This window comes from Corvus moneduloides, chromosome 6 (assembly GCF_009650955.1).
Source record: "Corvus moneduloides isolate bCorMon1 chromosome 6, bCorMon1.pri, whole genome shotgun sequence".
In the NCBI taxonomy this organism is placed as follows: Eukaryota; Metazoa; Chordata; class Aves; order Passeriformes; family Corvidae; genus Corvus; species Corvus moneduloides.
Window position 1 is genome coordinate 47,925,550 of NC_045481.1, and position 14,247 is coordinate 47,939,796.

Here is a 14,247-nt window from a genome sequence, read left to right on the forward strand (position 1 = left end):
GGAAAATCTTAAGTCAGCATTGCCAAACAAGTCTTCCTCTTGCTTTTTATGTAGTTTAAGAGTTAAGAAACATGTATTTCATAATAACATGTCATTTCATATTGCCAATTCTGATGATTTGTATACGATTCTATGGATGTTATGAGGTTTTCCTAAAGTTTCAGATCTTCAGTTTTTATGACCGTCTGAGCAGCTTGGCTGCTCTTTTTTTTTCTTTTCTGTTTATTTTTTTTATTTCGTTGGTTTTTGTGGTGTGGGGTTTTTTGTTCCGTTTTGTTGGGATTTATTGTGCATGGGGTTTTTTTCAAGAAAACCCAAGGTTGTAAGGCACTGAATTTGAAAATCTTAACTGATTCTGATTGACTGATCATTTAATGTCAGTCCTATGTTTTTAAGCTTGACTTATGGTTATTAAGGCTTGTGGCTGATAACACTGCTTCGTGATGGCTGTTTTCCTTGGACAGGATAATGAAGTTTGAGCCTGGCATCTCCAAATCTAGAAACAAATGGTGCTACAGCTGAAGAAATTCTACACATTGCTGTGTAGAATCTGGAGCTGACAGAATTCCAATAGGCTTTTCTGGGGATTGTGCAAAATAGAATGATCTCTCTGAAACCGTGGCATTGATCTTTTAAGTGTGGCAACAGGCACTAGCACAGGACACACAAATCCCTCAGCCCCATAGAAAACTGATTTGGTTAGGTGATATTAGGTGATGTTACTGTTTTAATCACTTCAGGGAGAAATTTTGAGTCGGAATATTTTTTTATGGCCTATTTTCCATCACTTACTTATTGCTTGCCCCAATTAGCTATGTTTGTACCTGAATGATATTAAATTAGTGTAGATTAGGAAAGGACACCAGAATCCACAGATTAACTTGAGGATCTGTGTGCTTGTAGACATGTCTCCCCACCAGATTTTTGTCAGGAAGGCCTGCAAGTCAAGAAGAGAAGAGATGGCTTTGATATCACAAAAACGTACTTGCAGATGAAGTGCACCTATGTTCAGTGACTCCTAAGACAGTGAAAGCTCTGGAAACCTCACACCTTCAGAGCAAACAGGTTCTCTGTGTGTCCTTCTGCAGATGTTGCGTATGCAAGGAGTTATGCAGAGACCAGTGGAAAGAACAGCAAGCCAAATGGAGTTAAACAACATCTGCAGTACTAAGGAAGCCCAAGTCAGGCACTGGGAGATAAAAGTAGCATCACTCTTAATTTAGCTTTGTGTATGCAGAGAGAACTCAGGTTGTGAGAGCAAAGCTGAATAGTATTTTCATTTAACTTTTATCAGTGAGCTCTCTCTTGAATCTGAACAAGGAGTTGTCCCGCATCTTGGAGCAGCTTCATTTAGCCCCAGGCAGATTTACAGTGCTTTTCTGATGCTTCTCTTTGAGCAAGGAAGGAATAAAAAGCAAAATGCACACGATGGATTAAGGCTAAACCTTCTCCTCAGCACACTGGTCTGTGTGCCAGCTGGATGAGAGGGTGGGGAAAGGGGGAGCTGGGCTGCTTTGGCAAGGACACGGTATAATGTCCTCTTCGTCTGTTGCTAGGGGGAGAGAAGAGTCCTTTCTCTGAAGAATGGCTCTCAGGGGAATACATTTCATGCGGTTGTTCGGTTCCTGTGCTATCCTCTCCTGTGTCCAACTTAAGACCCTGGGGACATGTAAAACTTACCTGGACACCATCATGTGCAAAGAAAGACTTTGCATCTGCTTCTGTGGCCAGCTGAAGGCATGTGGTTTTGCTCCAGTGCTGATTTTTCCTCACCAACAGAGCAAATGCTCTCTCCTCACTGTTGTGGTAGCATTCACTAAACAATTCTGCCATAAGAAGGAAACACAGACAAAAAATGTATCTCTTGGGTGATCCTCTTAGACTTTGAAGGATGAGTTGTCATGCTGTCCTCGCTCTCCTGAACAGACTAAAGATGAGCAGCTCAGCTTTGTCTTGTAGACAACAAATCCTTCATTTTAAGACAGAGCTACTGGACATAAAATAACATTAGGCTTGGTGGAGTGTTATGGCGTAGTTGTTTCCAGAGAAACTGGTCCTGGAGCTTAGAAACTAGGATAAATTTAAACAGCCCAAAAAAAAAAAAAAATTCTCATTAGACAAGATCTGACTTCTTGTGTCTGTTCCATTCTATTGATTCACTTGATTATCTCAGTACCTTTCCAAAGCCAGCCTACACCTTGTTACACTGTGAGGCTGGGTGAAAGGATCAAGTGCACTTAAAATAACATGATATACAGACATCTTTTCTAGTTGATGTGGTATTTATCATTCTTAAAGAAAGTTTGCTTTACATAATCCAGGCCAGGAATTAAAACTGAGGATCTGATCTAATATTTCTCAAAGCCAATAAGCAGAACTTCTGTGTATTGGATTAGGTCCCATAATTCCATTGACTGAATTACTTGAGCCCTGTGAATATATGAGAACCTGATTTTTAATTTTTGTAAATAATAATGGCCCTGTGAGAAGAAGGGAAAACGTGATCAGTGTGTAAATAATGTAGCAACAAAATGTGATCAGTGTGTAAATAATGTAGCAACAAAATGTGATCAGTGTGTAAATAATGTAGCCTTCAGCTGCTTGATGAACTATCTCCAAAGGGAGAGGAGCCTCTGCATTTGTTTCCATGTGGGGTGCATTTTAAAGCCCTCTCCTCACATCAGTGAAGGTACGGATTGAACTGAAGTCAGATCAGCAGAGAAGCTTGTGTGCAGACATCTGTTTCTAAACCAAGCAAAGGGGAGAGGTTCGGCATTCCAGCATTGCAGATGCTGGGATCTGACTGCTGTAGGGAGGGGCGGCTTGTCTGCTGCGAAACCAGTCTGAGCCTCGCTGCAGTTTGCTGTGCACTTGGCCCTCTTCTGGGTGAGGTAATCTCAAATTATTTTTAGCAGCAATGACAAAACTTAAAACTTGTTGCTCTAGTGGCCCTTACAGAGCAAGCTTGATATTGCAGGGAAAGCAGGCTGCTGTGAGCCTGGAAGTGTTTTGGTTATTCCATCTTCCACATCACTCTAACATACCTTGTACTAAGATCAGACAATTAAAATACCAACAAGCAGCAGGAAAGTTTCCATGCAACCCAGGGGGCCAGTCTTGGAACACTGATTTTTCCAAAACGAGTGGGTTTTAAATCTTTCTGCCGTATCTGAATGTTTGGGACTGCCTGTGCTGCAAGGCTGTTAAATTATTCATGACAGCTGACCTTTTACAACTGAAACAGTATTTTTTTCACTTGCTTGCCTTCCAATGGCAGTTCCTTCTTAAAGTTTCAATGCCATTCAAAAAGTGCCATTACTTACCAACAGCGAGCTGCTCATACTTGGCCTCTTTCACGATACAGGCTGCTTTCGTCTCCAGGCGGGACATCTCTTTAAGGATCTTGCAGGCTGCCAGAGCTGAAGCTACACCCTCCTGACCCTGTAGAATTGAAAGGGGTGCTGCTGTCACCCTCCACTGGAGGGCATTTCTGAATGGGGGAAGACTCCACTATGCAACACATCTAACAGCAACAACAAAAAGTTCATGCGCGTCTTCCCTTTTAAGAAAAATCCTCCCTCGAATACAGCGTTGAAACTCCAAAATGCTGATCTAAATGATAGCTTTGATGATATTTGAGAATTAAACCCACATATTGTGGATGCCCCATCCCTGGGGGTGTTCGAGGCCAGGCTGGGTGGGGCACCGAGCAAACCTGTCTAGTGGGGGGTGTACCGGCCCATCGCAGGGGGATTAGAGCTGGATGATCTTTAAGGTCACTTCCAACCCAAACTATTCTATGATTCTTTATCGGTAGTTCTTGTGCCTTGTAAGGCTGGAGACTTCTGGGTCCAGTCTCTTAGAGGCGCCTGATCTGGGGTCAAAGACTGGAAGGAGAATAATGTGCTGTGGAAATAGAGCAACACAGTCTCATCGTGTCGAGACACCTCCGGCATGGCTGTGCTGCGCCCCTGCACGGAGATGTAGGAGAAAGGAGGGAGCACAGCTGGCAGAGGCACAACAAGGGCCCAGAGCAGGGACGTGCCTCGCGGTCACGGGGCTGCACAAACACGGGCCCTGCAAGGTGCTGATGTGTCCGCACGCACACACCCCACACTCACAGCCCGCGGAGCCGTGCTGCGCCTCGTCCCTCCCCGGGGCTCCCCCCGGGCCAGATGCTCTCCTCGGGGCGGTCAGGGATGCAGCCTGAGAGCTGGCTGTCTCTGTGGGGGCAGGGGGGCTCCCAGATGCAGGGGACAGGGCTGGGTTGTGAAACAGGAGCCGTTTATGCCAGCTCGAAGCTCAGCCCCGGACAGCGCAATGCTGCTCGCTACGCGTCGAGCACGTAAGCTAAAGATGCTGCATTGCTCCGTCTTGCCTCCCGTCACGCTCGGAGCCAAACAATTGGCGATTGTAGGAGGCACAAACGCTGCGCCTGGGAGCTGTGAGTCATCGGGAGCAGCGAGGGGAGGGCAGGGAGCGGAGCTTCAGCCCGGGCTGATTTACACCTGCTCCTGCTCTCCCCCCGGCCCCTGCGGGCAGGAGCCACGCAGAGATGAAAGGCCCTATAAATGCCACCTCTCGTGTTTTGGAAACAAACCTATCTGTCATCTGAGCTGCAAGGCTGAGCAAAAAAACATCTCGTAAACTTGAAATATGCCAATACTTCACCTGAAGCAGCTGCAGCTCGGAGCTTACCATAGCCCAGAAATAGTTTGCCATCTTGTGCCGGTTTTGAAGTACTGCCCATACAAACAAATCCCTCCAAGGATTTTCGCTTTTCTGGTTCATGTCCAAGGGCCCAGGTAATCGCTTGGTGTTCGTTTTATCCTGAAATATGGTTTGTAGAGTTTAAAACCTGATTTGCAGTCTCGTTTCATGAAAATGACGTGATCTAAGCTACTCTCGGCCTCGCCAGCTACTTCATATTTCTTTGACTTTTCTTTTCTGTAGGACTAAAAGGTAATAGGCTCATTCTGTACTGAGTTAAAGGATCCTTGTGTCCCCGATATAACCCAATATGTGTGAGAACATTCTGGATGAAACAGTGACTCCGTTGAAGCCAGTGCTGAAGTTTTCATTGACTTTATTAAGGCTTGGGTTTCACCACTGGTGTGTAATATCAGACAAGACAAACCTGTGATTAACTAGTCTGAGCTTGCCTTCAATTATATCAGACTCTGCTTGACTGCCACAAAGGACATGGCTTCAGAGAAAAGGGAACAAAGGGCATTTTATTTCATCAGAAATAAATCTTGCCAAGGCCCTGTACACGACAAGAATATAGTACATCAATACCCCTTTTTTAGTCTTTCCTTTGAGAAACCTTTCCCTCATGCAGGGAGCAGTTTAAGTAGAACACTGCTTATTCCTTTAACACTTGATAAAAAAATTGTCCAGAGGAAGTGTAGCCACTTAGGTCAAATTCTGAGTTTTAAGTATATTTAAAAAGTGCCTTTGTATCTATTGTGTTGGTTAGAAGCAGCCAGAGCAGATTTATTTTTAATTAAACAGGTTTCTATGAGAATATATCTTTTATAATTGAAATTATGGGATTCTGTTCAAATTTATTTTAATGGCACTTTTGGGGGATGAGGGGGGTGCTTCTTCAGATTGTGGTGAGCTATTGAATCAACTAAATTGCCCTGAAAGCCTTGCAGGAGACAAAGATATCCTAAAATTCTCATCTGTCTTTGTAACCACTAGTTCCTAACTTGAAAAATGACACACAGTTTGGCAGCAGTGACAGTGGTATCCCAGTACTGTGATGCTCTTTCTGTTGCCAATGATAATGGGATTCAGCCTCTGTTGGGAAGCAGCCATGGGAAGAAGCTTTAAAATGGGAAAAGCTGGTAGGCAGAAGGATCTGATATCTGAATTGGGCCTTATCTACAGCACCAGTCTTTAGCTGACTTGCTGCCAAATGCCAGTAAAGTGAAGTGAGATTTTGGGGGCAACTTTTTATTTCTGGCAAATTTGTAAGTCTGGAGTCTGCTTAGTGATTTCAGAGGTATAGTCTCAAGTTGTCTGTCCTTGTGAACGAAGAAATCCTGAGTAGATTCAAACTTAACTTTTCATACTACTAATTAATTTAGCTAGGCTTTATCAAAGCAAAAGTTATTTAATGTCTTGAATAACATTTTTTAAATTAGCTTACAGTTTTAACAGTTTTAAGGTGAAATTAGAACTTGGCAAATACCAAAAGGCTTAATTGTTTCGTTTGTCTTAAACTAAACCTTAATGAAATTTCTTTATACGTCTTTGTTTTGAAACCTTGTGCCCAAAATTATTTTCAATGCTTTTGCAAGAACTTTGGTACTTAGGAGTTTTAATGTTAAATACACTGTCAAAATGCAAAAATGATGATGTAGCCATTGTACCACTGTGGATTATAGACATTCCATTCCCCCCATCACATATTGTCCTTGTCATATGTTGGCCAGTGTGCTTTCCACGGCCACTTCACACAATTGTTCCTATTTCTTACTATGTGTTCTGTCACTCAATAACAAGACTATAATGATCTAAGGGCAAATATCAGATACTGCATATTACTGAATATCCAGTCTACTCATACAGAGTGTAAATCTGAGAATAGTTTCATGTACAAAGATCACCATTTTCAGACCTGGGATTGAAAACATCCATTGCCTGCTTTTCTTTCTCCTAGAAAATCCTGCCTTTCAAGTACTTTCTGCTTGAAGTTCTGTGTGAGAAATGCAGACCACTATTTTTATGTCTAATTACTCCTTCGTAAATGTAAATCTTATTACTTTGTATTTCTTTCATACATCTTTCACTGAATCTGTTCCCTGCCCTACCCCAAAGGCTAGACCTACTTAAAATTGTTCAGATTCTGAGTTGGAGGGGAGCAGAACTACAATGCAAAGTTGTGACTCACAGATTTCTTCTTGCCTCCATGCCTGAGCTCTTGATAGAAACCTTTGCATGCATCATGAAGAAAGTCCTTGAGAACTCTAGAGACCTCACTGAGAGTGAAGAGGGGGCACACCTCCTTCTGCTCATTTTGCTGCTGACCAGTGAGCCCTGCCAAGGTCAGTTTGCTTTCTTCATGTTTCTTCAGGAGAAGTTCATAGAGGAGACATTTCTGAGAAATGGAACAGTAGAGTCTCTGCAGACGACTGTAGGTCAGGAATTCATTTATGTTTGCCCCATTGTCAATAAATAATTTTACAAATTCTGGTTTGTCATTGACCAGAGCATCCATCATCACTTCCTCCAGGTCACAGGACTAGATTGACGAAGGGGAAAAAAAAACAAAACAAAACAAAAAAAGAAATTTTTGGAGGTAATCATGGATGGGTGATGAGAGAGGTAGGATTTAACACGAGGACATGCACGTTTTGTCTTCCACCAGTCAACAGTGAGTACAGTGAGAAAGAGGTGGAAGGCTCTTCATTTCCCTCTGACAAAATGTCCATGCCATCATTAATGTTAAAACACCAACACAAACTGCATGCTGTAGGACTTGATGTGAGGTACCCACCGCACTGGTACCCGCCATTCTTCATGCCACCTTCTAACAGTAACATCTGCCTGCTTCTTGTGCTTTGTAAGCTTTGGTCTGTTTGCTCTAAAGGTCTATACAGAAGGGAAGAAAGATTGTTGGTCTCAAAGAGCTCAAGAAAGAGATGATGACCACTGAGTTATTCCTCTGTCTTTAGGCATTATCTTATAGGGGACCAAAAAGACAAACAGCCTCAGAAAGCAAACTACTGCTGCCCAATCTCTCAGTAGAGTGTGCAGGTAGTGTTAAAAACTGAAGCCACCTTTTGGGATGCTCCAGTGTCCTGTACACATTGCATTATACACCAAGTGTCCTCTAAGGCAAAAAAACCTGGTACCTTCCACTCCACGTCACCATTGAATATTTCGCTTTTAGCAATGTCGACTCTATTCCAGGCCACTGCCAGCTTCAGTTCATCCAGATATTCCTGAGCCTCCTGACTCTGACTTTTACAGGCTGGAAAAAAAATAGAAAATGCAAATAAAGTCAGTACTTTAGGGTTATGTTTAATTTAATATTGTATTGGTTCTTTGATTAGCAATGCAAGTTCTCCTTCAGCCATCACAGATCTGTGGGTTGCTTAACCAGGAACTCTTCACAGCAACGTTTCCCTAAATTAAGAAACATTAATGTTCAAAAATGTTAGTTTTTTTCTAGATGAAGCCTCTATTAAAAGCATTACGTTTAAATGGCTGTTGGATGTTAAGAGGGACATTGGCCTGCAGAAAGCAGGGGACAGGGCTGGCTGTTGTTTTTGCCTTGTGTCCATTAGCGCATCAAGAACAGGATGTCTTTTTTTTTTCTCCCTTCCTAAGTTTAAGCTAACACAAACCATTAAGTTAACAGAAACTGAAATAGGTGGCAGCACAAGTAATGTCTTCTTTCAGAAGATAACAGTGGAGATTTCATATAGGAGAAATAGATTGTTTCTGAAACAAAGGCAATTTTGGTCTACTTGTAGGTTTTGGTTTTGTTTCTTGGGGGTTTTTTTAATGGTTTGTAATTGGAATAATATAGTGCTCCAATATATTTCAGTTCTTCTGTAGCCTCTGTTACTAAGAGAAGCAAGTAGTGTAATAAAGGAGTGACTAAAATAGTACTATACAATAGCATGAGATTAAAAAGCAAACACTAGTTTAAAGGAAGTTTACAAGAGCTACGGTAACTGCCACAGTTAAATTGTCAATAAACAAACAAAAGAGCAGTTAATCAGAAATGAAATCCGATCCAACAGTCAACTGAACTTGCACTGGAAAAAGAGGAATTATTTTTATGGCATAGAAGTCAAATAAGACAAACATTAAATGCATTGTGTTTCTCTTACCTTTTACTAAAGCTTTTAAAATGACTGTGTCTAGATCTTCTGAACCATCTTGCTCAAAGTTGTGCAGAGTTAGAAGATGCTGGTGTGAAATAATGTTCTGAATCTATTTGGAGTTGAAACAAAAGTGGTTTTACACATTGTGCTTTGGATATACATTAGTGCCCAAGAACCCAGTGGGAATCACCCGTACAGTATTTCCCAAAAACTCATGTTCTAATTGTAAAGCTGAGGTTTGGCAAGAAGGCAAATATTATTAGTTTCCCATATATAAATAACTCCTAAGGCAAGGAGGGAGTTACTGCCTTTTCCAAAGTTGTCTACCAGGATAGGAGGAACAGAACTGGGATATCCTGAGAACCAGAATAGTGCTTTAATTAAAAGATCCTTCCTTAACTTACATTCTTATTTGACTCAAAGTCACGTTATAGCCAGCACACCACTAGTTTCATTTTACCTCATCCTGCTTTGACATTTAAGTTTTGCTGAGTTGTTTATTTAAAAGCATAGTCTCTAACTCTTCTCTGAGTAAAAGTCCTCAAGTATTGATATATGCAGTAGTCTTCTCTTTCCTTCTGCTTCTCTATTTATTGAGTTTTCTTTCTCGCAGTGCAGCTGCTCTGAGACTTTGTGAGCATGTGGCAATATTGCTTCTAGATGCCTTTCATCCCCTTTTGTCAGTGATCTGGCAAAGTTCTTCCTAATGGAGTTAGTATGTGGAACTTTTAGAGCTGAGGATTACGGCAGGGAATGCAAAGAGTAAGTAGTGGGCCAGGTCAGGACTTGGTTTATCTTGGAGGCACCCAGTGCTCTTCACACAAGGACAATCTCAAAGTGGCTTTTTGTTTCTAAAAGGCTTATGCAAGGGTACCTCAAGACAAAGAGTTTTGTCTTTCTGTTTTAAGAACAATAATACTTAAAGAACAAGTAACTGACAATAGATAGGATGATTTCTAAACATGCTCCATTCTATTTAATTTATTCATGCTTATCCACAACTAGGTTTCCATTTAACAGCTGTAGATCATGAATTAGGTCTCTTCTGCCACAGCTGCACAAGCTCCACAGCTGTGGATATAAATAATGCTTCATGTCCTACAGAAGGACTGTGGGGTTCCTGGGTGCTGGCTGTTACTTGAGGAAGTAAGTGAGGAAGGACAGAGCCCTAAGTGTTCAGCTGAATTACTGGGACAACAAAGTAGTTTGCATGCTCAGATGACCACTAGATTTTTAATGCTAGAGAGGCACTCGATGACACAAGTCTCAAAGCACTGGAGTTCCCAAAACTTCTGAGCAGCTTCTTGCCAAACCTGTACTGAAGGGGCTGTCAAAGCTACGGGTGTTAGGAGAGAGCTTTGTGAGCACGATGACTTATCAGACATAGGAGCTCACTGTCACTGTCCACTGGAGAATGTCCTTCCATGAGAAGCCCTCTGCAGGGAATTTCTCCTTAAATTGCTTTTCAACAGCTTCTGGCACGATGAGCTGTGGGTCATTCACGAATGCAGCCAAGATGTCAGCTGTACCTCCAGACCCTGCTAAGATAAGCCAGGGAGCAGAATTTTCCAAACCGCTGCAAATTCTCTGTAGTTAAAATAGGACGTTTTTAGAAATCATAAGTGGAAAGAAAATGTTATTCAAAAGAAGGACTTCTAGCAAACTAGGAATAAATGTGTACCTAAATCAGATTCACTATGGAATCAGTCCAGACTCCTGTAAGCTATTAGGATTTTTCGAATTCTGTAGCAGGTCATCCATGTATAGGCCTCTGACTATATTTTATTTCATGACACATCTGCTGAGTAGCTAAGCAACCTGATTTGGAGAAACAATGCATAAAATTTCTTTGACCCTGACTTTTTTTTTCCCCCCAAAGTCTCTGCTTCAGCATAGTCAAGTGCAAGAGTAACCTTGTACAGAAATTATCAGCAGGATTTTTTGTATAGGATTTTTTTTCTGTCTCCTAAACCTGGCACTAAGTTCTGAAAATAAGGAATTTGACTGGGGAAATACAACACTGGGCTACAGGAAAATAAAAAACACTGAATCATAGCAACAACAAGAGTTAAAGGCTACTAACTCTATTATTTGTGCAATTAGAATGAGTCAGGCAGGTTGCTGAGAGAGGAAAGCGGAGGCCATGGCATAATTGCAACAATGTCTATTTGCTGCCAGTCTATTTCTTCCTCTGGAGTTACACAAGACTGTATTGATTCAGTTGTGATGCAGGGGTTTTTTTCTTTAGTTTAGGTATTGAGGGTTTTTTTTTAAACTGTTCATAGTCTTTGGTGTGTATTATCCATTTTAAGAAATCCATTTAAGAAATTGATATTCTAAAACAGTGTGGCCAGTTATCCATTCCCAGCACATGTCAGTTTAGAGCAACCCCAGCCTGTCACTTTTGATCTTCCAGTCACACTGTTCTGCAAGACTTTGAAAAGAGGATTTATATGTCATAACATGGGATTTTTCTAAACCAAAGATACAAGAAACACTGCAATATTTAGCTTCTCATGAAAGAAAGCTCCTGAGGTGACATAATCTTTGTTTAAACAGTGAGACTTCTAATACGAGTGTGTGTTTTAGTCCAGCTGACAAAAGTTATGACAAGATACAAGAAACTGAAACTAGAAAATATCCCCAGAAAGGAGTCATTATTCTGAAAGGGGTTACCAGCTGGCATGTCACAGTCCCGTCACTTGGAAACTTTAAATTATAGTTAAATTTTGTCTCTCTAAAGGTATTCTAGACTGCGAGTATTATAAAAAAGAAAAGTAAAATAGAATAGAAATCAAAGAGTGTCTCCTTGTTAACAGGTTCTTTAAGTTGTAGAACTACTCAGGAAAAAAATCAAAACTGATCCTTTGCTGAAGAAGATTTGGGATTATTATCAGACAACACTCCAGTCTTCAATCCTACAATGTACTTTTGCTTAGTGGAAGCAGGACACTCCATTTTAAATGGCATGTCCAGCAAACCTGGTCTTGTGCTTCCTCTGAGCTCTGGGACAGACAGTTGTGTCATTGTTGCTGAACAGCACTGAAAGATTCATCTCTTTTTTTGTGTGAGTGTTCTCAAGTAATAACACAGTATTTCTGTTTCCCTAGATCTGGAGCTGGCTTCCGTGGGTTTGTTTTGGTTTCGGATTCTTTCTTCCTACTGGACAAGCTGGCAATGGAAGTTTTAATGATCAGCTGGTGCCTATTCAAAAGGAAATATTTCTCCCAAACAAATACTGGCAAATTTAATTATTTATTTATTAACAGAACTCAGAACACATCTTATAGATGCGAATTTTTACTTTATGTAAAGTGCCAAGAGATGTGTTTGTCATCCAGCCAAATTTTCCATTAATTACTTGGCACCAGTAATTTCTTTTTCTAAAGTTGAAAACATCTTCTTACCTCAAGTGTGCCTGGTCCTCCATTTACCAGTAAGCAAAGCACAGGGATCTCAATGCTACCCGTTCCTGTGAAATAGATGGCTTAATTTTTAAAAAGTAACAGCTTTCACAAAAGTATTGATGTTTTTCTGACCCCTTGAAAATACTTCTCCTCTAATGTGCTGTTTTGGTGTCTACATGAACCTGCAGAAGGCAGGCAGTTCCAGAAGGATGTGGCAAAAGAAGAGAATAACACTGTGCCCCAGCAGACAGAGTCCTGGCCTAGGATTCAGGACAAAGGCACCTTTGCCTTGGACACTTTGTGTGATCCCTGCTAAGGAGTCCAGGCTGTTCTCACCTCAGCACACCTCAGCTGCAAAATATGGATGTTGGCACCTCTGTGTGTCACGCTGCTGCTGACTTTTAAAGTTACTTATTTGCTGCAAGGTTGTCAGGCTGGGGAGCAATGGCGCTGCATTAGGGTGCAGCACAAGGTTGGTGGGTTTCCAGAGAGGCATCTACCAGTAGTGACAGTAAGACACAGTTAGGGGTGCAAAGCTCTCCGTTGGCCCTGGGTGTCATGCATGTACCTAACACATGCTGGAAGGGAGAGTGGAATCCAGGAGAAAAGCCTTAGGAAAGGAGGGTTTAAGAATATGAAGAGGCCGACCATGTAGACTGGGTAGGATGAGATGAGTCCGATACGAGCTGAGAGGAACCATATACTGTTTATTACTCTGCTTAAACAGCTTAAAGCTTCATTCAGCACAGCCTTGTGAGGTGATTAATAATAACACAATCTGATACTTTTAAAAGAAATGCTAATGAAATACTTAACGTGTCATGGCATCAGGGGAAGAAATGAGGTCAGGATCCCTGTCCTAAGCCATCCTCCCAGGGGGCCACATAGTTTTGGATGGTTTTAACTGTAAATGCTGAACTCTGTAATCCAAAGGTGACCATAGATTGGCCTGAAGGAGCTCAATCAAAACATGATTGTCGTGAGGTGAATGCCTCTCAACTGGAAGATGAAAGGCATTTAATTCAATCAATTTTTTGATGTTTACCTTTGTAGATCTCCCAGAACTCAGTACAGATCTCTACTTGCTATTTGTTGTATCTCTTTTGGGATGACTACAGAGATAAGGTTGGACTGAGCTGTAGCCAGGACGTGCTTGGCAAGAAACTTAATTTGTTTAAGTTAATGGCAACAGCATTGTCACACCTCTCTAATGTGATGCTCTCTGAAGAGTGACCTCCGTGACTACAGGTTCCTCAAGGTATGGTTAAGGCTACAAATATTCTTCATTTACCATAGATTTAGAAAAAATTTAGCCATAGGAGGGTCAGGTGGATTCTGACTTTATGCTGTTAATCTGGAAAGTCCTCAATGGCAAAGAATATTCAGTACATAAAAAGTTTCCCCTGAAAGGCTTCTAGGTGTTTTTTTTAACAGGGAAATTCCACATGACCTTATTAAAGTGTGTTACTTCAGAAAAGTCCCATGGCTTTGCTCAGCTTGTTCATAAATGAGCTTAAATGAATGACATTGGGTTTGTTTATAGAAGATAACACTGAATTCAGTATGTTCCAGCAAAATATTTGTCACATGAATCAACATTCTTTGTCAGAATTGTGTTCCCCTGAGATTTGTTCAATCAGATTTGGTTTGCAAGCAGAAAGAGGCTGCTTTGTAATTCTCAGCACTGCAGCCTCAGGCTACCCTTAAAGCCTGCCTGTGGTCTTTCCCATCCGAGTCACCAGGTAAGGATTCTTCAGCCACATTTGTGCTCTCAGATGCCTCTGTGCAACCACCCTATGGGCTGTGCAAGTGGATATTCCACTGATGCACACAGCTGTGAACAAGTGAGCTCTCTCTCCTGTTTCAGCTGAGCTAGCACTGCAGGTATTACACAAACAAAGCAAAGGTAAAAGTAAGTGTATTAACTTGACAACTGAGTTCTTTCCACGAATAGCAGTAGGAGATCGGCCCAATACTCAGTTCTTATTATAAAA

General features: G+C 41.5%; 1 protein-coding gene across 1 annotated transcript in view; it reads right to left on the bottom strand.

Annotated features, from left to right (window-relative positions):
- Positions 1-14,247, bottom strand: part of TRPM5 (transient receptor potential cation channel subfamily M member 5) — a 37,947-nt gene that overhangs the window by 17,649 nt on the left and 6,051 nt on the right. Inside the window, exons 5-13 of the mRNA XM_032112209.1 lie at positions 12,254-12,318; positions 10,242-10,433; positions 8,853-8,955; positions 7,866-7,984; positions 6,902-7,252; positions 4,699-4,830; positions 3,324-3,441; positions 1,681-1,826; positions 825-937 (exon numbers count right to left, since the gene is read on the bottom strand). Coding sequence (XP_031968100.1) covers positions 825-937; positions 1,681-1,826; positions 3,324-3,441; positions 4,699-4,830; positions 6,902-7,252; positions 7,866-7,984; positions 8,853-8,955; positions 10,242-10,433; positions 12,254-12,318 — 1,339 coding nt within the window. The remainder of the gene's footprint in view (positions 1-824; positions 938-1,680; positions 1,827-3,323; positions 3,442-4,698; positions 4,831-6,901; positions 7,253-7,865; positions 7,985-8,852; positions 8,956-10,241; positions 10,434-12,253; positions 12,319-14,247) is intronic.